The 22,839-nt window shown below is 51.4% G+C and overlaps 1 protein-coding gene across 1 annotated transcript in view; it reads right to left on the bottom strand.

The window, feature by feature from the left end:
• Nucleotides 1-5,220: 5,220 nt before the first annotated feature.
• The window catches only part of LOC144505327 (uncharacterized), a 69,466-nt gene continuing 51,847 nt past the window's right edge, over nt 5,221-22,839 (bottom strand). The window contains exons 10-12 of the mRNA XM_078231446.1: nt 21,490-21,603; nt 12,562-12,684; nt 5,221-11,227 (exon numbers count right to left, since the gene is read on the bottom strand). Coding sequence (XP_078087572.1) covers nt 11,165-11,227; nt 12,562-12,684; nt 21,490-21,603 — 300 coding nt within the window. The 3' untranslated portion in view covers nt 5,221-11,164. The remainder of the gene's footprint in view (nt 11,228-12,561; nt 12,685-21,489; nt 21,604-22,839) is intronic.

A 22,839-nucleotide genomic window follows, 5' to 3' on the forward strand; every position in this document is an offset into this window, starting at 1 on the left:
GAGAGAGATACAGAGAGAGAGAGAGAAAGACAGAGAGAGAGAATGAAAATTGAGATAAAGGAGGAGAAGGTATTTGAGGAAAGGGATGATTCAGTGCATTGAGTTGTTGTGAGTGTCGGAAGATTCGGTTAGTTGTCCTGTAGAATTCAAGCGTTTCATCCTTCACTTCATAACGGCAAAATACTGTGGATGCTAGAATCTGAAACCAGAACAGAAAATGCTGGAAAATCTCAGCAGGTCTGACAGCATCTGTGGAGAGAGAATTGAGACAATGTTTGCAGTCTGCACTGACTCAGACAGAGTATCTGACCCAGGCCCATTCCCCCGTCCTATCATCATTAACCCTGCCCATTTAGCATAGCCAATCCCCCTAACCTGCACATCTTTGGACAGAAAAGGGAAATTTAGCATGGCCAATCCACCTCACTTATACATCTTCGGAGCGTGGTCGGAAACTGGAGCACCTGGAGAAAATTCATGCTAAACAAAGTGCAGTGCCACCATACCATCCATATGGAAGTTGAGGTTGAATTTGTGGTTGAGATTGTGAATGAGGTTGAGGTTGGGTTGAGGTTGAGGTTGAGGCTGGGTTGAGGTTGAGGTTGGGTTGAGGTTGGTTTGAGGTTGGGTTGAGTTTGAGGTTGAGGTTGAGGTTGGTTTGAGGTTGGGTTGAGATCGAGTTGAGGTTGAGGTTGGGTTGAGGTTGAGGTTGGGTTGTGGTTGAGTTGAGGTTGGGTTGAGGTTGAGGTTGAGTTGAGGCTGGGTTGAGGTTGAGGTTGGGTTGAGATTGAGTTGAGGTTGAGTTGAGATTGAGTTGAGGTTGAGTTGAGTTTGAGCTTTGGTTGGGTTGATGTTGGGTTGAGAATGAGTTGAGGTTGAGTTGAGGTTGAGGTTGGGTTAAGGTTGAGCTTGGTTTGAGGTTGAGTTGAGGTTGAGGCTGGGTTGTGGTTGGGTTGAGTTTGAAGTTGAGGTTGGTTTGAGGTTGGGTTGAGGTTGGGTTGAGGTTGGGTTGAGGTTGGGTTGAGGTTGGGTTGAGGTTGGGTTGAGATTGTTGAGGTTGAGGTTGAGGTTGAGTTGAGATTGAGTTGAGGTTGAGTTGAGTTTGAGCTTTGGTTGGGTTGATGTTGGGTTGAGAATGAGTTGAGGTTGAGTTGAGGTTGGGTTAAGGTTGAGCTTGGTTTGAGGTTGGGTTGAGGTTGAGTTGAGGTTGAGGCTGGGTTGTGGTTGGGTTGAGTTTGAAGTTGAGGTTGGTTTGAGGTTGGGTTGAGGTTGGGTTGAGGTTGGGTTGAGGTTGGGTTGAGGTTGGGTTGAGATTGAGTTGAGGTTGAGGCTGGGTTGTGGTTGAGTTGAGGTTGGGTTGAGTTGAGGTTGAGGTTGAGGTTGGGTTGAGGTTGAGTTGAGGTTGGGTTGAGTTGAGGTTCAGTTGAGGTTGAGGATACATTTTAAGAGCATAGAACAGTACAGCGCAGGAACTGGCCCTTCAGCCCTCCAAGCCCGTGCCGATCATGATGCCCTAACTAAACTAAACGCAAACCTTCCGCCCCTACTCGGTCCATATCCCACTATTCCCTCCCTATTCATGTACCCATCCAGATGCCCCTTAAATGTTGTTAATGTTCCTGCTTCCACCACCTCCTCTGGCAGCGCGTTCCAGGCACCCACCACTCTCTGCATGAAAAACTTCCCCCGCACATCTCCCTTAAACTCTCCCCCCTCTCACCTTGAACCTGTGCCCCCCGTGTAACTGACACTTCCACCCTGGGGAAAAGCCTCTGACTCTCCACCCTGTCTATGCCTCTCATCTTTTGTAGACCAGGTCTCCCCTCAGCCTCTGTCTTTCCAGTGAAAGCAATCCTAGTTTATTCAAACTCTCCTCATAGCCAACACCCTCGAGACCAGGCATTTTATATTCTGATGCTCTGTTAGATTGCGAGTGACGTTAAGGTTATCTGATAATGTAGTCGTTGGCTGATTTGGATTGCCGGATTCAGATGATCTCCAGTGCTTTATGATGGAGTTGGTTCCTGTTGAGGTTGTCATTGCGATTGGGGATTGAATTGAGTGACTGGGAATGGGGCAGGATTCTGGGGAAATTGTCAGAGTAACAACTCGTCTCATTGACAACAATATCCTGCCTTTGAAACCGTTGGAAGTGTCCGGTTAAACTTGCCAGTGATGTGACTTAAGATTCCTGGAACAGAGCAAGACGCGGAACTAATCAGGAAAATTGCTACGTTGCTCTGAATGCAGACTGTGTGATTCACACAAAAGTCACCAAGTGTGGTGGTCCTCTGTTAATTGATCCTCACTCAATAAGGACAAACTACAAAACCGAAATGTCAAACAAGGTCTTAACAGGAGCCCCTTTCAAAACCAATCAAGCCGTCAGTTGCGAATTGCTCTCTGCATTGCAGAATGAAATCTCTGTCAAATGATTCCACTGAGGTTTACATAGACAAAGAATTCTGTGTTTCAGTCCAACACTGACCTCTCAAGGGCCATTGACACAGAGACTTGTATGTATTCGACACAGCTGCTAAATATTGAGCCTGATCTCTAAGTCACAAGATGTTTAGTTCAATGTTCTGAAACTTTGTCAAACACAGCAATTGCAGCCTGCCCAGTCGCTCCCAGAAACCAGACTCCCCGCGACTAAACCGATCACTGACTCTATTCACAATAGTCATCCCTGAGATAGTGTGGTCAGTGCTGAGGGAGTGCCGCACTGTCAGAGGGTCAGTGCTGAGGGAGTGCCGCACTGTCAGAGGGTCAGTGCTGAGGGAGTGCCGCACTGTCAGAGGGTCAGTGCTGAGGGAGTGCCGCACTGTCAGAGGGTCAGTGCTGAGGGAGTGCTGCACTGTCAGAGGTTCAGTACTGAGGGAGTGCCGCACTGTCAGAGGGTCAGTGCTGAGGGAGTGCCGCATTGTCAGAGGGTCAGTACTGAGGGATTGCTGCCCTGTTAGAGGGTCAGTACTGAGGGAGTCCGCACTGTCAGAGGGTCAGTACTGAGGGAGTGTCATACTGTCAGAGGGTCAGTGCTGAGGGAGTGCCGCACTGTCAGAGGGTCAGTGCTGAGGAAGTGCCGCACTGTCAGAGGGTCAGTGCTGAGGGAGTGCTGCACTGTCAGAGGGTCAGTGCTGAGGGAGTGCCGCACTGTCAGAGGTTCAGTACTGAGGGAGTGCCGCACTGTCAGAGGGTCAGTGCTGAGGGAGTGCCGCATTGTCAGAGGGTCAGTACTGAGGGATTGCTGCCCTGTTAGAGGGTCAGTACTGAGGGAGTCCGCACTGTCAGAGGGTCAGTACTGAGGGAGTGTCATACTGTCAGAGGGTCAGTGCTGAGGGAGTACCGCACTGTCAGAGGATCAGTACTGTGGGAGTGCCGCACTGTCAGAGGGTCAGGACTGAGGGAGTGCCGCACTGTCAGAGGGTCAGTGCTGAGGGAGCGCGCACTGTCAGAGGGTCAGTGCTGAGGGAGTGCTGCACTGTCAGAGGGTCAGTACTGAGGGAGTGCCGCACTGTCAGAGGGTCAGTGCTGAGGGAGTGCCGCATTGTCAGAGGGTCAGTACTGAGGGATTGCTGCCCTGTTAGAGGGTCAGTGCTGAGGGAGTCCGCACTGTCAGAGGGTCAGTACTGAGGGAGTGCCGCACTGTCAGAGGGTCAGTACTGAGGGAGTGCCGCACTGTCAGAGGGTCAGTACTGAGGGAGTGCCGCACTGTCAGAGGGTCAGTGCTGAGGGAGTGCCGCACTGTCAGAGGGTCAGTACTGAGGGAGTGCCGCACTGTCAGAGGGTCAGTACTGAGGGAGTGCCGCACTGTCAGAGGGTCAGTACTGAGGGAGTGCCGCACTGTCAGAGGGTCAGTACTGTGGGGTATTCTACATTCTGAGTGCCTTGGGGCCCAATTCTCCCAGAAAGGTTCTAAGTGCTAAATTTGCGGGAAAACTGGTATAGATCACGGTATTTTTTTAAGTGGGAGTTCAGACTCGAATCTCCCCACTCTGTGCAATGCCGAGGTCATAATCGTGAATGTCATCAAAAGCTCTGGGCGTGGGGCCTATTCTCGCCACAGTCTGACAGTTCGGGAACTCTGTGCATGCGTAATGGCCCCGCTCTGTCAGCCTGCAGTTTGCTGGCCAGCCAGGGAACCCTGCAATGCTGCCACTCATCCACCCACGGCTCAATCGAAGCAGCCGCCCATTCGTGAGCCAGCTCGAACCCCCCCTATTGCAGAGCACCCCCATCTCCAGCTCCCCCCACCCGCAGACCTCTTCTGGAAGAGCCCCTCTCTCCCCCCCACGGGAGGCTGTCCCTCCCAGCAGACCACCCCCCCCAGCCTGTACCGATCGCTGGCTTCCCTCCAGCCCCGGCCTATCCCCATGCAGAGTGGCAGCAGAGGGATCCCCCCTCAACCCCACCGATCGCCCCTAAATCGCGCCCCCACCAGGCCCTGCCCTAGGCCCCGTCCCCTTGGCACTGCCCCATGCCCGATGGGCAGTGCCAAGGTGCCCCTGGGCATGGGCACTTTGCCCCTTGGGCAGTGCCGGGGGCCCATGTCCAGGCGGCAGTGCCCACCCGTTGCCGCCCGACCCCCTAGGGGGGGCCGCGATTGCCTTACCTTCACTCCAGCGGGGTCTCCCTGAAAGCGGGGAACTACTGTAAACTTTGCCAAAATGAAATTGCACTGAGGGGGTGGGACTTGCTCTCGGGCTCGGAGAATTCAGTCCCGGCCCTGATGATGACATTTATGTTACATTGAAAACAGATTTGTGTCCTTACTGCTGGTCCCGCCAGTTTCCAGTGTGGTCCCGTGCGCCGGATATCTGGTGTCAGGAGATGCGCGTGCGTCGGAAATGCATGCGTGAATCCCACAAATCGGCCCACATGCGATTCCCCCAACCCCACCCTCCTTTTGGCGGCCTGACACTGCGAGAACAGTGGAATTCGATCTGAAGTCTCTTGTGCACGAGTCCTCTCCACGGTTCATCTGCTTCTCTTATTTCGAGAACACTTTAAAGATAGCTCCAAGTTGATGGTGGACATCTCGGGCGGGATCTTACGGCCTCTCTCATCCCAAACTCGTAAAATCCTGCTCCGAGGTCAACAGACCTTCCTATTGTCCGCCCTTCGCCCACTCCGATTCCCGTGGCAGGTGGGACGGGAAAACTTCGGTTCTCAAGTATATAAAAAAATTAAGTAATTGATTGATTGCTTCCTGAGCCACAGTTTACAACCAGAATATAATTTTAATTCCTTTTATATTGAATTGACAATCGTGATACAACTGTTTAAAGGCATTGAATTATAGATTGAGTATGTGAGTTATATTCCTTGGATAAATTGTTGTACAGTCAGCATATACCATAGCACGTCCCGGATTCCCATCCTAAATATCTCCTCCTGCATGAGGCTGAAGTTTGTTTTTAAGTTTATTCATTAGTGTCACAGGTTGGCTTACTTTCACACTGTAATGAAGTTACTGTGAAAATCCCCGAGTCGTCACACTCTGGTGCCTGTTCAGGTACACTGAGGGAGAATTTAGCATGGCCAATGCACCTAACCAGGAAACCGGAGCACCCGGAGGAAACCCACGCAGACACGGGCAGAAGTGCAGACTCCGCACAGGCAGTGACCCAAACCAGGAATTGAACTCAGGTCCGTAGTGCTGTGAGGCAGCAGCGCTAACCACTGAGCCACCATGCTGCTTTACTGAGGCAGCGGGAAGTGTAGACGGAATCAGTGGATGGGAGGCTGGTTTGTGTGATGGATTGGGCTACGTTCACAACCCTTTGCAGTTTCTTGTGGACTTGCTCAGAGCAGGAGCCATGCCAAGCTGTGATACATCCGGAAAGGATGCTTTCTATGGTACAATTGTAAAATTTGGTGAGAGTCGTAGCTGACATGCCAAATTCCCTTAGCCTCCTGAGAAAGTAGATGTGTTGGTGGGCTTTCTTAGCTATAGTGTTGGAGTAGAGGGACCAGGACAGGTTGTTGGTCATCTGGACACCTAGAAGCCTGAAGCTCTCCACCATTTCCACTTCGTCCCCATTGATGTAGACAAGGGTATGTTTTCCTCTATGCTTCCTGGAGTCAATGACGATCTCCTTCATTTTGCTGACATTGAGAGAGTGTCTTCAGGAGCAGTAAGGGTGGGTAACCAGAGAGGACACAGATCAAAGAGAACGGGAAAAGAACCAGAGGGAGAGGAGGTGGGTGGGCGAGGGGGGTGAAATATGAGGGTACATGCGAGTTGTTATGATCTGGAATGCACTGCCCGAAAGGGAACAGATTGACTAGGAACACGCAAACTGGGGAACTGGAGAAACACTTGAAAGGGGACAGATTGCAGAGACACGGGATGGAGGGTTACAGAACGGAACTGGGACAAATTGCATAGCTGACAGTGACAGCACAGATGTGATAGGCCATATAGCCTCCATCCTTACTAGATCCCCCTGAGTTGGGTTAAAATCAACTCTCCCCACCATTGGGAACATTCTTTCTGAATCGACCCTGTCTAACCCTGTTAGAATTTTATAAGTTTCTATGAGATCCCCTCTCACTCTTCTAAACTCCAGTGAATATAATCCTAACCCACTTAGTCTCTCCTCGTATGACAGACCTGCCATCCCAGGAATCAGCCTGGTAAACCTTCGCTGTGCTCCCTCTATAGCAAGGACATCCTTCCTCAGATAAGGATACCAAAATTGCACACAATACTCCAGGTGTGGCCTCACCAACGCCCTGTACAATTGCAGCAAAACATCCCTATTCCTAGACTCAAAATCCTCTCGCTATGAAGGCGAACATACCATTCACCTTCTTTACTGCCTGCTGTACCTGCACGCTTACTCTCAGTGACTGATGCACGAGGACTCCAAGGTCTCGCTGAGTATCCGCCTCTCTCAATTTACACCCATTTAACTAATAATCCATCTTCCTATTCTTGCTACTACTCATTTATCCACATTGTACTGCATCTGCCATGCAAATGCCCACACACTCAGCCTGTCCAAATCACGCTGAAGCATCTCTGCATCCTCCTCACAGCTCACACTCCCACCCAATTTTGTATCATCTGCAAATTTGGAGATGATACATTCAGTTCCCTCTTCCAAATCATGAATATATAATATGAACAGTTGGGGTCCTGGCACACACCCCCACGGAACCCCATTAATCACTGCTTGCCAATCGGAAAAAACCCCATTGATGCCAACTCTTTGCTTCGATCTGCTAACCAGCTTTCTATCCATCTCAAGACACTACCCACAATCCCATGAGTTGGATGATCACAATGAATCGTGGAGCAGGCTCGAAGGGCTGAATGGCCTCCTCCGCCATTTTTTATGTGTGTTGCGATGTTCCAGTGAAGCCCAATGCAAACTGGCGGAACAGCGCCTCGTCTTCCGATGGAGCACTTTACAGCCTCCCGGACTCAACATTGGGTTCAACAACGTGAGACAGTAAGCCTCCCCCTCCATCTTAACACCCCCTCCCCACCTTTTTGTAGGTTGTCAGTTGATGTTCAGCTCCGTGGCCTGCCTGCACCCCTTCCCCACCCGGTCACCTGTCCAGTTGTTTCCATTAACACCTCACATTTTGCCGCGACTAGCAACCTTCATCCCTTAACCATTAACCCTTTTGTCTTATATCCATGACACATTTGTTAAGCTCTCCTTTGCCCCAACCTACTCCCGGTCTCCCATTCTGCCCCCACCTCCTCTCCCCCTTTCTCACTATACCATCTCCACTTTGCTTCAGTTCTGTAGCAGGGTCACTTGGACCTGAAACCTTAACTCTCTTTCTCATTCCGCAGACTGACTGAGTTTATCCAGCATTCTCTGATTTTAGCTCAGGTTTCCAGCATCCTGTGTTTTGCTTTTATTAAATAAAGGGAGATGCAGGAACAGAGGGATCTCATTTAGAAACATATATAGTGACACAGCGACACAGTGGTTAGCACGGTTGTCTCACAGCCTCAGGGACCCAGGTTCGATTCCCCGTTTGGGTCACTGTCTGTGTGGAGTTTGCACGTTCTCCCCATGTCTGCATGGGTTTCCTCCGGGTGCTCCGGTTTCCACCCACAGTCCAAAGATGTGCAGGATAGGTGGATTGGCCATGCTAAATTGTCCCTTAGTGTCCAAAGATGTTTAGGTTAGATGGATTGGCCATGCTAAATTGCCCCTTAGTGTCCAAAGATGTTTAGGTTAGGTGGATTGGCCATGCTAAATTGCCCCTTAGTGTTCAAAGATGTGCAGGTTAGGTGGATTGGCCATGCTAAATTGCCCCTTAGTGTTCAAAGATGTGCAGGTTAGGTGGATTGGCCATGCTAAATTGCCCCTTAGTGTTCAAAGATGTGCAGGTTAGGTGGATTGGCCATGCTAAATTGCCCCTTAGTGTCCAAAGATGTGCAGGTTAGGTGGATTAACCACGCTAAATTTTTTATTCATCCGTGGGACATGGGCGTCACTGGCTGGTTGGTCAGCATTTATTGCCCATCCCTAGTTACTCTTATTCAGAGGGCAGTTGAGAGTCACCCACATTGCTGTGGCTCTGGAGTCACATGTAGGCCAGACCGGGTAAGGACGGCAGATTTCCTTCCCTAAAGGACATTAGTGAACCAGATGGGTTTTTTCTGACAATTGACAATGGTTTCATGGTCATCAGTAGGTTCTTAATTTCAGATACTTTTTATTGAATTCAAATTCCACCATCTGCCTAGAACCATAGAAAATTACAGCTCAGAAACAGGTCTTTTGGCCCTTCTTGTCTGACCTGCACTTGGACCATATCCTTCCACACCCCTCTCATCCATTAACCCGTCCAAGTTTTTCTTAAATGTTAAAAGCATTTACTACTTTATCCAGCAGCTCATTCCACACTCCCACCACTCTCTGCGTGAAGAAGCCCCCCTAATATTCCCTTTAAACTTTTCTCCTTTCACCCTTAACCCATGCCCTCTGGTTTTTTTCTCCCCCAGCCTCAGCGGAAAAAGCCTGCTTGCATTCACTCTATCCATAGCCATCAAATTCTTATACAAATCTTATGCCAGGGAACATTAGCTGAGTTTCCGGATTAATAGACTCGCGATAATACCACTCAGCCATGGTCTCCCCTCTTCGTGTCCAAAGATGTGTAGGTTAGGGGGATTAGGGAGTTAAATACATGGGGTTACGGGGATAGGGCCTGGGTAAGATGCCCTGTCAGAGAGTGGGTGCGGGCTCGATGGGCCGAATGGCCTCCTTCTGCACTGTAGGGATTCCATGCTTGGTCACTGAAGGTGGCAGGGCAGGTTGAGGGAGCAGTTAATAAAGCACACAGTATCCTCAGATTCATCAGTAAAGGCATTGAGTATAAGAGTAAGGGGGTCATGTTGAACTTGTGGAATTCATCTGAAGAACTGTGTCCAGTTCTGGGGTCCATACTTGAGGAAGGATGTGAAGGCATTGGAGAGAGTACAGAGGAGGGGCAATATAGCATGGCCAATCTACTTAATCTGCACATCTTTGGACACTGAGGGGCAATTTACCATGGCCAATCCACAAGATTTGTTCCAGGTATAAGGTACTGTATCTGTGAGGATCGATTGGAGAGGTTGAGACTGTTTTCTTTGGATGGAGCTGTTGAACATCCTGAGGGGTATGGATCGGGTAAATATTGAGAAACGGTTTCCTCTCAAGAGAGCATCAAGAAGGGGGCGTGGATTCAAAATAATTGGCACAATTTTCGCCCAGAGGGTGACCTAGCACATAGAAGATAGAACAGTACAGCACAGAACAGGCCCTTCGGCCCACGATGTTGTGCCGTGCTTTATCTGAAACTGCCGAGCTTTATCTGAAACAATAGGCCTGGAATCTGGAAGGAAATTCCCGAGAGGCCGGTGGAAGCTAATCGATCGACATATCCGAAAACGGAATTGGATTGCCACCTGGGAAGAGAGAATGGGAAAGGTTCCGGAGATAAGGCAGAGGAGTGGGACTCGGTGGAAGAGAGGTAGCACAGACTCGATGAGCTGAACGGCCTCATTCTACACTGTAAAGATTCTATGGACTGATGTCCCTCATCCCCGAAACCATTCTAGTGAATCTTTTCCACACTTCCTCTCTCTCTCTCTCTACTGTCTCCAAGTCCTCTCTCAATTGCAGCCCCCAGAACTAGGCCCAATGCTCCGGATGAGGCCCGAGTGGGTGTTTGCTGAATGTTCGCCGTCACATTCTTGTTTTTGTACTCAATATATCGCGTCCGGCTTTCCGACCTTGGTTAGGCAGCCCAAGTGGTTCACCTGGCTGTGAGTCACTGTGAGACTTTGCGACGTGGGACGGTGGCCCTCACTTCAGCATCGAGTTTCAATGCCTGGATTTGAGATTGTGAAATTCCAGTGGGAAAATTAAGGCGGGGTTTCTGGCAGCATTTAAGTGGGGTAGGCTGAATTTAAAGCCTCTTGGGCGACCTTCTTCCCACCACTCAATGCCTGCTCGCATGGTTTAGACCACCCTTGCCCCAACCAAGGCCCTCAAGTGGCCAGTTACTGAGCACTCATGGGCCTTGCCTCAAGCAGGGGTGGGGAGATGAGGGGTACGCCCCTATCAACTCAGAAGCTACGGGTCCCACAGGTCCTCCCTCCCCATCCTCGCCCCAATCCCATGCTTCTCCAATACCCCCAACCCCGCATCTGCCCTCCCCCACCCCCACGGGCTTCACCTCTCCCCGAGGGCCTGAAAAAGCACCCGTTCCTGGACTTGCGGGAGTTAGGCTTCAGGGCCTACTTACAATCCTGGGCCCGTCCTCCGCAAGGGACGGGGCAGCGGTCAGCCAATCAGACTGAACGGTGGCTCTCTGAGGTGGGAATCTCTCCCAAGTGGGCAGGGGGGGGGGGAAGTGGGGGGGGCGGAGGGAGAGAGACGGAACCCCGGCCAGTTAACCCTCGGTTGCGGGGGGGGGGGGGTGGGGGAGGAACGTCTCTGGGACGGCAAGTTTGGGCAGGTTGTGTTCGACGTGGAGCCCCTCAGGTGGCAGCTCAGGTAGCCCCAACACAAAGGAATCCTGGAGTTGGAGATGGAGTGGTGGCAAAATAGCCCAAGGTTCACTATTTCTGGTTCCGACCACCACCATCTCCTGACATGACGATCATACAATGGCAACAGGGCAATTCACTGATGGACGGTTTTCACTGGGGTCCGCCAGATTCTCCGTGGGGCGTTGGAACCGACGAGGCGTTCAAAAACAAAGCCTGAAAAACAGGAGCAGATCCTTCAACAAACATGATCACACATCACGATCAGAGGGGCAGTGCTGAGGGAGTGCCGCATTGTCAGAGGGTCAGTGCTGAGGGAGTGTCGCACTGTCAGAGGGTCAGTGCTGAGGGAGTGCCGCACTGTCAGAGGGTCAGTGCTGAGGGAGTGGCGCACTGTCAGAGGGTCAGTGCTGAGGGAGTGCCGCACTGTCAGAGGGTCAGTGCTGAGGGAGTGCCGCACTGTCAGAGGGTCAGTGCTGAGGGAGTGCCGCACTGTCAGAGGGTCAGTGCTGAGGGAGTGCCGCACTGTCAGAGGGTCAGTGCTGAGGGAGTGCCGCACTGTCAGAGGGTCAGTGCTGAGGGAGTGTCGCACTGTCAGAGGGTCAGTGCTGAGGGAGTGCCGCACTGTCAGAGGGTCAGTGCTGAGGGAGTGCCGCACTGTCAGGGTCAGTATTGAGGGAGTGCCGCACTGTCAGAGGGTCAGTGCTGAGGAAGCGCCGCACTGTCAGAGGGTCAGTGCTGAGGGAGTGCCGCACTGTCAGAGGGTCAGTACTGAGGGAGTGCCGCACTGTCAGAGGGTCAGTGCTGAGGGAGTGCCGCACTGTCAGGGTCAGTATTGAGGGAGTGCCGCACTGTCAGAGGGTCAGTGCTGAGGGAGTGCCGCACTGTCAGAGGGTCAGTGCTGAGGGAGTGCCGCACTGTCAGATGGTCAGTGCTGAGGGAGTGCCGCACTGTCAGAGGGTCAGTGCTGAGGGTGTGCCACATTGTCAGACGGTCAGTACTGAAGGAGTGCCGCACTGTCAGAGGGTCAGTGCTGAGGGAGTACCGCACTGTCAGAGGGTCAATACTGGGGGAGTGCCGCACTGTCAGAGGATCAGTACTGAGGGCGTGCCGCACTGTCAGAGGGGCAGTGCTGAGGGAGTGCCGCACTGTCAGGGGATCAGTACTGAGGGCGTATCGCACTGTCAGAGGGTCAGTACAGTGGCAGCCGTGTGTACCATCTACAAGATGCACCGCAGCGACTCATCAAGGCTCCTTATGCAGCACCTTCCAAACCCACCACCTCTACCACCTAGAAGGACAAGGGCAGCAGATACCTGGGAACACCCCCACCTGGAGGTTCCCCTCCGAGTCACTCACCATCCCGACTTGGAAATATATCGGCTGTTCCTTCACTGTCGCTGGGTCAAAATCCCAGGACTTGCTCCCTAACAGCACTGTGGGTGTACCTACACCTCAGGGAGTGCGGCAGGTTCAAGTTGGCGGCTCACCCACCACCTTCTCAAGGGGCAATGGGGGATTCGCGATGATAGCTTGGGGAGAGATCTTACCATTTTATTGAGTGCCAAAGATCGCAGAGATTTTGCAGCGTAGGCAACAATTACAACAGAGATGGTCAGGTCCAGGAGTGTCAGGATCAGTAAGATCAGAGGAACGAGGTATTCCAGCACGTACTGTGTACAAAGAAACAGCACCTTACTGTCACACCAACTGCTGACACTTTCTCTCTCCCAGTCTCTCTCTCCCAGTCGCTCTCCCTATCTTTCTCCCACTCTCTTTCTATCTTTCTCCCAGTCTCCCTCTCTCTCTATCTTTCTCTCGGTCTCTCTCTCCCACTCTCTCTGTCGTTCATAGAAACATAGAAGATAGGAGCAGGAGGAGGCCATTCGGCCCTTCGAGCCTGCTCCCCCATTCATCACCATCATGGCTGATCGTCCAACTCAATAGCCTAATCCTGCTTTCTCCCCATAACCTTTGACCCCGTTCGCCCCAAGTGCTATATCCAGCCGCCTCTTGAATACATTCAATGTTTTGGCATCAACTACTTCCTGCGGTAATGAATTCCACAGGCTCACCGCTCTCTGGGTGAAGAAATGTCTCCTCATCTCCGTCCTAAATGGTCTCCCCCGAATCCTCAGACTGTGACCCCTGGTTCTGGACTCCCCCCACCATCGGGAACATCCTCCCTGCATCTACCCTGTCTGGTCCTGTTAGAATTTTATAAGTCTCTTTGAGATTCCCCCTCATTCGTCTGAACTCCAGTGAAAACAATCCTCGCAGAGTCAATCTCTCCTCATACATCAGTCCCACCATCCCCGGAATCAGCCTGGTAAACCTTCGCTGCACCCCCTCGAGAGCAAGAATATCCTTCCTCAGAAAAGGAGACCAAATCTGCACACAATACTCTCGGTGTGACCTCACCAAGGTCCTCTATAATTCCAGCAACACATCCCTGCTCCTGTACTCGAAACCTCTTGCTATGAAGATCAACACAAACCTTATTGAGTTCTTTGAGAAGGTGACCAAAGAGGTGGATGAGGGTAAAGCGGTTGATGTGGTGTATATGGATTTCAGTGAAGCGTTTGATAAGGTTCCCCACGGCAAGCTATTGCAGAAAATACGGACACATGCGATTGAGGGTGATTTAGCGGTTTGGATCAGGAATTGGCTAGCTGTAAGAAAACAGAGGGTGGTGGTTGATGGGAAGTATTCATCCTGGAGTTCAGTTTTGGATCTGTTTTGGGACCACTGCTGTTTGTCATTTTTATAAATGACCTGGATGAGGGCGTAGAAGGATGGGTTAGTAAATTTGCGGATGACACTAAAGTCGGTGGAGTTGTGGACAGTGCGGAAGGTTGTTGCAGGTTACAGAGGGACATAGATAAGCTGCAGAGCTGGGCTGAGAGATGGCAAATGGAGTTTAATGCGGAAAAGTGTGAGGTGATTTACTTTGGAAGGAGTAACAGGATTACAGAGTACTGGGCGAATGGTAAGATACTTGGTCGTGTGGATGAGCACCCTCCCACCCAACTTGTGTCCATGTGCATAGATCCCTGAAAATTGGCACCCAGGTTGATAGGGTTGTTAAGAAGGCATACGGTGTGTTAGCTTTTATTGGTCGAGGGATTGAGTTTCGGAGCCAGGAGGTCACGTTGCAGCTGTACAAAACTCTGGTGCGGCCGCACTTGGAGTATTGCGCACAGTTCTGGTCACCGCATTATAGGAAGGATGTGGAAGCATTGGAAAGGGTGCAGAGGAGATTTACTAGGATGTTGCCTGGTATGGTGGGAAGGTCTTACGAGGAAAGGCTGAGGGATTTGAGGTTGTTTTTGTTGGAGAGAAGAAGGTTAAGAGGTGACTTAATGGAGGCATACAAGATGATCAGAGGATTAGATAGGGTGGATAGTGAGAGCCTTTTTCCTCGGATGGTGATGGCTAACACGAGGGGACATAGCTTTAAATTGAGGGGTGAGAGATATAGGACAGATGTTAGAGGTAGGTTCTTTACTCAGAGAGTAGTAAGGGCGTGGAATGCCCTGCCTGCAGCAGTAGTGGACTCGTCAACATTAAGGGCATTTAAATGGTTATTGGATAAACATATGGATGATATTGGAATAGTGTAGGTTAGAGGGGCTTTAGATTGGTTTCACAGGTCGGCGCAACATCGAGGGCCGAAGGGCCTGTACTGCGTTGTAATGTTCTATGTTCTAACATACCATTTGCCTTCTTTACCGCCTGCTGCACCTGCATGTTTACCTTCAGTGACTGGTGCACAAGGACACCCAGGTCCCTCTGCACACTCCCCGCTCCCAATTTACACCCATCCAGGTAGTAATCTGTCGTCTTGTTTTGCTTCCAACGTGAATAACGTCACATTTATCCCAATTATACTGCATCTGCCATTGATTAGCCCACTCACCCAACCTGTCCAGTTCATTCCGAAGGATCTCTGCATCCTCAGCACAGTTCACCCTCCCACCCAACTTGGTGTCATCTGCAAACCTTGAGATGTTACATTTTGTTCCCTCATCCAAATCATGAATATATATTGTGAATAGCTGGGGTCCCTGTGGCACCCCACTAGTTACTGCCTGCCAATTTGAAAAAAACACCCATTAATTCCTATTCTTTGTTTCCTCTCTGCCAACCAGTTTTCTATCCATCTCATTACACTCCCTCGAATCCCATGTGCTTTAACCTTGCACGATGATCTCTTGTGCGGGACTTTGTCAAACGCTTTCTGAAAGTCCAAATATACCACATCGACTGGCTCCCCCTTGTCAACTCTACCAGTTACATCTTCAAATAATTCCAACAGATTTATCAAGCATGATTTCCCCTTCATACATCCACTCTGTCTGATCCTGCTGCTGCTTTCGAAATGCTTCACTATAAAGTCCTCTCTCCCAGTCTCTCTCTCTCTTTCTCCCATGATGCACTATCAATCAAGCGAAGACTAGTTTGTATGCAAGAACAAATAGGCTTTTATTCGCAAAAGACTTGGAGCACACCCATGCTGCTGAACTGGTTATAGACTGAGGCAGGGGGGTTGGGAGCAGTCACCTTCAGTGGACCGGGGGGGGGGAGGAGTCTCAGGCAGGGCCGGCAGGGGCATGCCCAGGCATGTCACACACACACACAGGCAATAAGCTAACAGTGGTTTACCACATCCCAGTCTCTCTCTCTCTCTATCTTTCTCACAGTCTCTCTATCTTTCTCCCAGTCTCTCTCTCTCTCTCTCTCTCTATCTTTCTCACAGTCTCTCTATCTTTCTCCCAGTCTCTCTCTCTCTCTCTCTCTATCTTTCTCCCAGTCTCTCTCTTTCTTTCTCCCAGTCTCTCTCTCTCTATCTTTCTCACAGTCTCTCTCTCTTTCTCCCAGTCTCTCTCTCTCTCTCTATCTTTCTCCCAGTCTCTCTCTCTCTCTCTATCTTTCTCACAGTCTCTCTATCTTTCTCCCAGTCTCTCTCTATCTTTCTCCCAGTCTCTCTCTATCTTTCTCCCAGTCTCTCTCTCTCTATCTTTCTCCTAGTCTCTCTCTCTTTCTCCCAGTCTCTCTCTCTCTCTCTCTCTATCTTTCTCCCAGTCTCTCTCTCTCTCTCTATCTTTCTCACAGTCTCTCTATCTTTCTCCCAGTCTCTCTCTATCTTTCTCCCAGTCTCTCTCTCTCTATCTTTCTCCTAGTCTCTCTCTCTTTCTCCCAGTCTCTCTCTCTCTCTCTCTCTATCTTTCTCCCAGTCTCTCTCTCTCTCTCTCTCTTTCTCCCAGTCTCTCTCTCTCTTTCTCCCAGTCTCTCTCCCTCTATCTTTCCCCCAGTCTCTCTCTCTTTTTTTTCCCCTGTCTCTCTCTCTTTCTCCCAGTCTCTCTTTCTCCCAGTCTCTCTCTCTCTCTATCTTTCTCCCAGTGTCTCTCTCCCTCTGTCTTTCTCCCAGTCTCTCTCTCTCTTTCTCCCAGTATCTCTCTCTTTCTACCAGTCTCTCTCCCTCGATCTTTCCCCCAGTCTCTCTCCCTCTACCTTTCCCCCAGTCTCTCTCTTTTTTTCCCAGTCTCTCTGTGGTGAACCATTGTTGGTTCCCACCAGGTAGTGCTGAGCCATGGTCTGGCCAGTACTATGAGTCTGTAGATATGTTACTGTTGGGGTTAGGGTTGGGCTGTTCTACCTGTTAATATAGTCCTATGGTACACCCCAGTTGGCTCCGCCTCCTGGGAGAGGTATAAAGGTCACTGCTCTGCCTGGTGACCCTTTAGTCTGGGATCGTGTACTGTATATAGTAGCTCTGTTATTGTTGGCAATAAAAGCCTTTATTTCCCGAGTACATCCTGCCTCCCGTGTGTTATATCGCGCATCAATTTTATTGCCAATAAGTAAATTCTTTTTTTTGAAAAAAAAACGACAAAAGAAAACATGGAGCAAATGCTGAAACCCGAACGGCTTACGTTGGACCCACGTGCGGCGGGAGCATCGAACACTTTCGACCACTGGTTGAAGTGTTTCCAGGATTACCTCGACGCCTCCACAGCGGTCACCGACGACGCCGACAGACTCCGGGTCCTCCACGCGAGGGTAAGCGACGCTGTACACTTAGCGATCCGTGGGGCCACCGACTACAAAGGGGCCCTCGAGCTTCTCAAGAAGCGATACAACAAACCGCCGAATGAGATCCATGCTCGACACCTTCTAGCCACTCGACGGCGGCAGCCCGGCGAAACGACGGAACAGTAAACGTGCGAGCTACAGCAGCTAGCCAGAGCCTGCAACTGCAAGTCAGTGTCGGCAGACCAGTACATGAACGACCTAGCCCGAGATGCGTTCGTGGCGGGAATCGGCTCGTCGTACATCCGCCTTCGGCTGTTGGAGCAAGGTAACCTCGATCTGACTAAAACCATAGAGTTAGCTGACGCTCTAGAAACAGCCTCCAAAAGTCTGGCGATGTACCCCGACGACCGCGTGGAGACAGCGTGGCAGAGGCAGTTGCAGACTCCACTTCATTCAGCGGGACCGAAAAACTGCACGATTGCGTTCCCAGCCTCGGACCTGACGACGGCGGCAGCTCCAGGTGGCCCGCGGTGTTACTTCTGTGGGGGGGGTGAAACACCCTCGGCAGCGATGTCCAGCTAAAGCGGTGTTGTGCTCCGCCTGCGGCAAGAAGGGGCATTATTCCAAAGTATGCCGGTCCAAACCTCCATCCAAAAACAGCAGTGCGGTGTGTGACTCCCCGGAGCCGGCCCCCTTGTCTTCTGCGTCTTCAAGGTCTTCTACCACGTGCGATTCCAGGACGTCGCCATTCCAAACGACGGAGTCGCAAGACACGTGCGACCTGCAGGGGCCACAGGTTTTGGCGCCATCGTCCACGTGCGACCTATGGGGGCAGCCATTTTGGTCGGCACCGACCGCGAATGACCAGCAGGGGTCGTCATCATCCATCTCAGCTGCCTGCAGTGGCGCCCACGAACCAACGGTGGCGTCGATCGTCCTGGACCAGGCCAAGCCTCACAGACTCGACAAGTCCATGATGGACATACTGGTAAAACAGACGCCCGATTTATTGTTTGTTTGACAGCGGGAGTACGGAGAGCTTCATTCACCCGGACACCGTGAAGCGGTGTGGTCTCCAGATTCGGACTGTCAAGCAGACAATTTCGATGGCGTCAAGGTCCCGGTCTGTCACCGTGCTAGGGAGCTGCGTGGTCAATCTGACGGTGCAGGGCACGGTTTACGAGAACTTCAGGCTCCTTGTGTTACCGCACCTTTGCGCGCCAATACTCCGAGGACTAGATTTTATGATCCACTTGAAGAGTGGAACCCTGCAGTACGATGGGCCACTCCCACCGCTTTCAGTGGGAGACCCGCAGCCTCTAAATTGCCCAACGCGCTCCACATGTAGTCTCTCAACGCTTAGGATTACCACACCCTCCCTATTCCAGAATCTCGCGCCAGGCTGCAAGCCCATCACAACAAAGAGCAGGCGTTACAGCGCTGAGGATCGGATCTTCATTCGATCTGAAGTTCAGCGGCTCCTCAAGGAAGGGATCATCCAACCTAGCGCTAGTCCTTGGAGAGCGCAAGTCGTGGTGGTTAAGAATGGGAACAAACCCCGGATGGTCATAGACTATAGTCAGACCATTAACAGATACACGCAGCTGGATGCGTATCCCCTCCCGCGCATATCTGACATGGTCAACCAGATTGCGCAGTACCGGGTGTTCTCCACCATCGACTTAAAATCTGCTTATCACCAGCTCCCCATTCGCCCAGAGGACCGACAATACACGGCCTTTGAGGCGGATGGTCGCCTGTACCACTTTTTAAGGGTTCCTTTTGGTGTCATGAATGGGGTCTCGGTCTTCCAGCATGCTATGGACCGAATGGTGGACCAGAACGGGCTGCGGGCTACCTTCCCGTACCTGGATAACGTCACCATCTGCGGCCATGACCAGCAGGACCACGATGCCAACCTTCTTATATTCTTACGCACTGCATCTCGCCTGAATCTGACCTACAACAGGAAGAAGTGTGTATTTCGCACGCGCCGCCTAGCTATCCTCGGATACGTGGTGGAAAACGGGGTCCTTGGCCCTGATCCAGACCGTATGCGTCCCCTCCTCGAACTTCCCCTGCCCACTAGTGTCAAAGCACTGAGAAGATGTTTAGGCTTCTTCTCATACTATGCACAGTGGGTTCCCAATTACGCGGACAAAGCCCGTCCGCTCATCAAGTCTACCTCTTTTCCCCTAGCAACAGAGGCTCGCTTAGCCTTTGCAAGAATAAAAGCCGACATCGCGAAAGCCACGATGCACGCTATCGATGAGTCCATCCCCTTCCAGGTGGAGAGTGATGCATCTGATTTCGCCCTGGCCGCCACACTTAACCAGGCGGGCAGGCCCGTCGCCTTTTTCTCTCGCACCCTCCAAGGCCCTGAAATTCGACATTCGGCGGTGGAAAAGGAGGCCCAGGCCATTGTGGAGGCCGTTCGGCATTGGCGCCATTACTTGGCGGGAAAACGGTTCACTCTACTCACGGACCAGCGGTCCATGGCGTTCATGTTCAATAACACGTTACGGGATAAGATCAAGAATGATAAAATCTTGAGGTGGAGAATCGAACTCTCCACCTACAATTATGATATCATGTACCGTCCAGGGAAGCTCAATGAGCCCTCAGATGCCCTGTCGCGTGGAACATGTGCTAGTATGCAGGAGAATCGATTGCAGGCTCTCCACAATGACCTCTGCCATCCGGGGGTCACTCGGCTCTTCCACTTCATAAAGGCCCGGAATCTATCCTACTCGGTGGAGGATGTCAGGTCCATAACCAGAAGCTGCCGGGTATGCGCGGAATGCAAACCGCACTTCTACCGACCTGACAGGGCACAACTCGTTAAGGCCACTCGTCCCTTCGAAAGGCTGAGTGTGGACTTTAAGGGCCCCCTTCCCTCGACAGATCGGAACGTGTACTTCCTCAATGTGGTTGATGAGTACTCACGATTCCCTTTTGTCATTCCCTGTTCTGATATGACCGCTGCCACGGTTATCAAGGCATTTCGTAATCTTTTCACCCTGTTCGGTTAGCCCTGTTATATCCACAGCGATAGGGGCTCGTCGTTCATGAGCGATGACTTGAGGCAATACCTGCTCTCATATGGGATTGCCTCTAGTAGAACCACGAGCTACAACCCAAGGGGTAACGGACAGGTCGAACGAGAGAATGCTACAGTCTGGAAGGCTGTCTTACTGGCGTTGAGGTCTAAAGGTCTTCCAGTCTCCCGTTGGCAAGAGGTGCTCCCTGATGCGCTCCACTCCATACGCTCACTCCTGTGTACGGCAACCAACGCTACTCCTCATGAGAGAATGTTTTCATTCCCTAGGAAGTCTTCCTCTGGGACCTCATTACCGTCTTGGTTGACGTACTCAGGACCTGTCCTCCTGCGGCGACATGTTCGGACCCTCAAGTCCGACCCTTTGGTTGAACAGGTCCATCTCCTCCACGCCAACCCTCAGTATGCCTATGTGGCATATCCTGACGGGCGAGAGGACACGGTCTCGATTCGAGATCTGGCGCCAGCAGGGGGCTTGGAAACCCCTGTCGCTCCCACACCCCCAGTTAGGGACCCCCCCAACCATTATTTCCCCTCCTGACACGGCGCGGGCAGTATCGGGACCACCACTTAACCCTCTTACTCCCGTGTACAGCTTGCCTGAGTCCAGGAGATGGTCACCACTTCAAGGCGTGCCCGAGTTCAGCGGATTGTCACCACCTCGTGGTCTACCGGCCCGTGAGGAACTGGAGGAGTCGCTGGACACCGCCTCGGAGAGAACGACACCGCGATTGCCTGAACCGGTGTCATCGCCGGTGTTGAGGAGGTCACAGCGACGGTGCGGTCCCCCAGACCGTTTGAACTTATAGACAGATGAACAATTGTTCTGTGTTTTGTATCCCGCCGGCCTTTGTTTTCAAAGGAGGGGTGAATGTGGTGAACCATTGTTGGTTACCACCAGGTAGTGCTGAGCCATGGTCTGGCCAGTACTATGAGTCTGTAGATATGTTACTGTTGGGGTTAGGGTTGGGCTGTTCTACCTGTTAATATAGTCCTATGGTACACCCCAGTTGGCTCCGCCTCCTGGGAGAGGTATAAAGGTCACTGCTCTGCCTGGTGACCCTTTAGTCTGGGATCGTATACTGTATATAGTAGCTCCGTTATTGTTGGCAATAAAAGCCTTTATTTCCCGTGTGATATATCGCGCATCACTCTCTCTCTCTCTCTCTTTCTCCCCGTCTCTCTCTTTCTCCCATCTCTCTCTCTCTCTCTCTCTTTCTCCCCGTCTCCCTCTTTCTCCCATCTCTCTCTCTCTCTCTCTCTATCTTTCTCCCAGTTTCTCTCTCTCTCTCTGGAATTACCTCCCAGATCTCTCCTTTTCCCGTTCACAGTTCAGTTTTTCCAGATAAGGATTTGGCTATTTTGGATTTAAAGGATTGCGTACCTGACATTCAAAGTGAGAACACCTGGCCAGGCCGGCAGCTTCACCCAGGAAGGCAAACGCGTTGATGCTACCAGCGGTAACATTCAGCACATTGAGTGCCAAGCACGCTCGGATCTGAATCAGAGTAAAGAGCAAATCTCAAACCACATCAACCTCCAAAAACCCCGAAAGGCTGCTCAGCTCCGCAGTCAGGGAATGCCGAGGAGAGAGAGAGAAAGAGTGACAGAGAGAGAGAGAGACAGAGAGGAAGGGAGAGTGACAGAGAGAGAGAGACAGAGAGGAAGGGAGAGTGACAGAGAGAGAGAGAGAGACAGGAAGAGAGAGAGTGAGAGTGACAGAGAGAGCGAGCGAGAGAGAGAGAGAGAGACAGAGAGAGACACAGAGATAGAGAGTTAGAGAGAGATAGAGAGAGAGAGAGAGAGAGTGAGAGAGACAGAGACAGAGAGATAGGGAGAGACACAGAGATAGAGAGAGAGAGTAAGAGAGACAGGGAGAGAGAGAGATAGAGAGAGAGAGTGAGAGAGACAGAGAGATAGAGAGAGAGAGAGAGTGAGCGAGACAGGGAGAGAGAGATAGAGAGAGAGAGTGAGAGAGACAGAGAGAGAGAGATAGAGAGAGAGAGAGAGAGAGAGAGTGAGAGCGACAGACAGAAAGAGGGGGGACAAAGAGACAGAGACAGAGACAGACGGAGAGACAGACGGAGAGAGAGAGATAGAGAGAGAGTGAGAGCGACAGACAGAGAGAGGGGGACAAAGAGACAGAGCGAGAGAGAGAGAGAGACAACGAGACAAAGAGACAGAGAGACAGAGAGAGAGAGACAGAGAGAGAGGCAGAGAGCGAGACAGAGAGCGAGAGACAGAGAGAGAGAGAGACAGAGAGAGAGAGAGAGAGAGACAGAGAGAGAGAGACAGAGAGAGAGAGACAGAGAGAGACAGAGAGAGACAGAGACTGAGAGAAAATAACATTTGTTTATTAGTCACAAGTAAGGCTTATATTAACACTGCAATGAAGTTACTGTGAAATTCCCCTAGTCGCCACACTCCGGCACCTGTTCGGGTCAATGCACCCTAACCAGCACTTTCAGACTGCAGGAAGAAACTGGAGCACCCGGAGGAAACCCACGCAGACACAGGGAGAATGTGCAAACTCCACACAGACAGTGACCCAAGCCGGGAATTGAACCCGGGTCCCTGGCACTGAGAGGCAGCAGCGCTAACCGCTGTGCCACCTGTGCCACCCTAGAAAGGCAAGAAATACACATGATGTGGAGATGCCGGCGTTGGACTGGGGTAAACACAGTAAGAAGTTTAACAACACCAGGTTAAAGTCCAACAGGTTTATTTGGTAGCA

Source organism: Mustelus asterias, chromosome 16, assembly GCF_964213995.1.
Source record: "Mustelus asterias chromosome 16, sMusAst1.hap1.1, whole genome shotgun sequence".
In the NCBI taxonomy this organism is placed as follows: domain Eukaryota; kingdom Metazoa; phylum Chordata; class Chondrichthyes; order Carcharhiniformes; family Triakidae; genus Mustelus; species Mustelus asterias.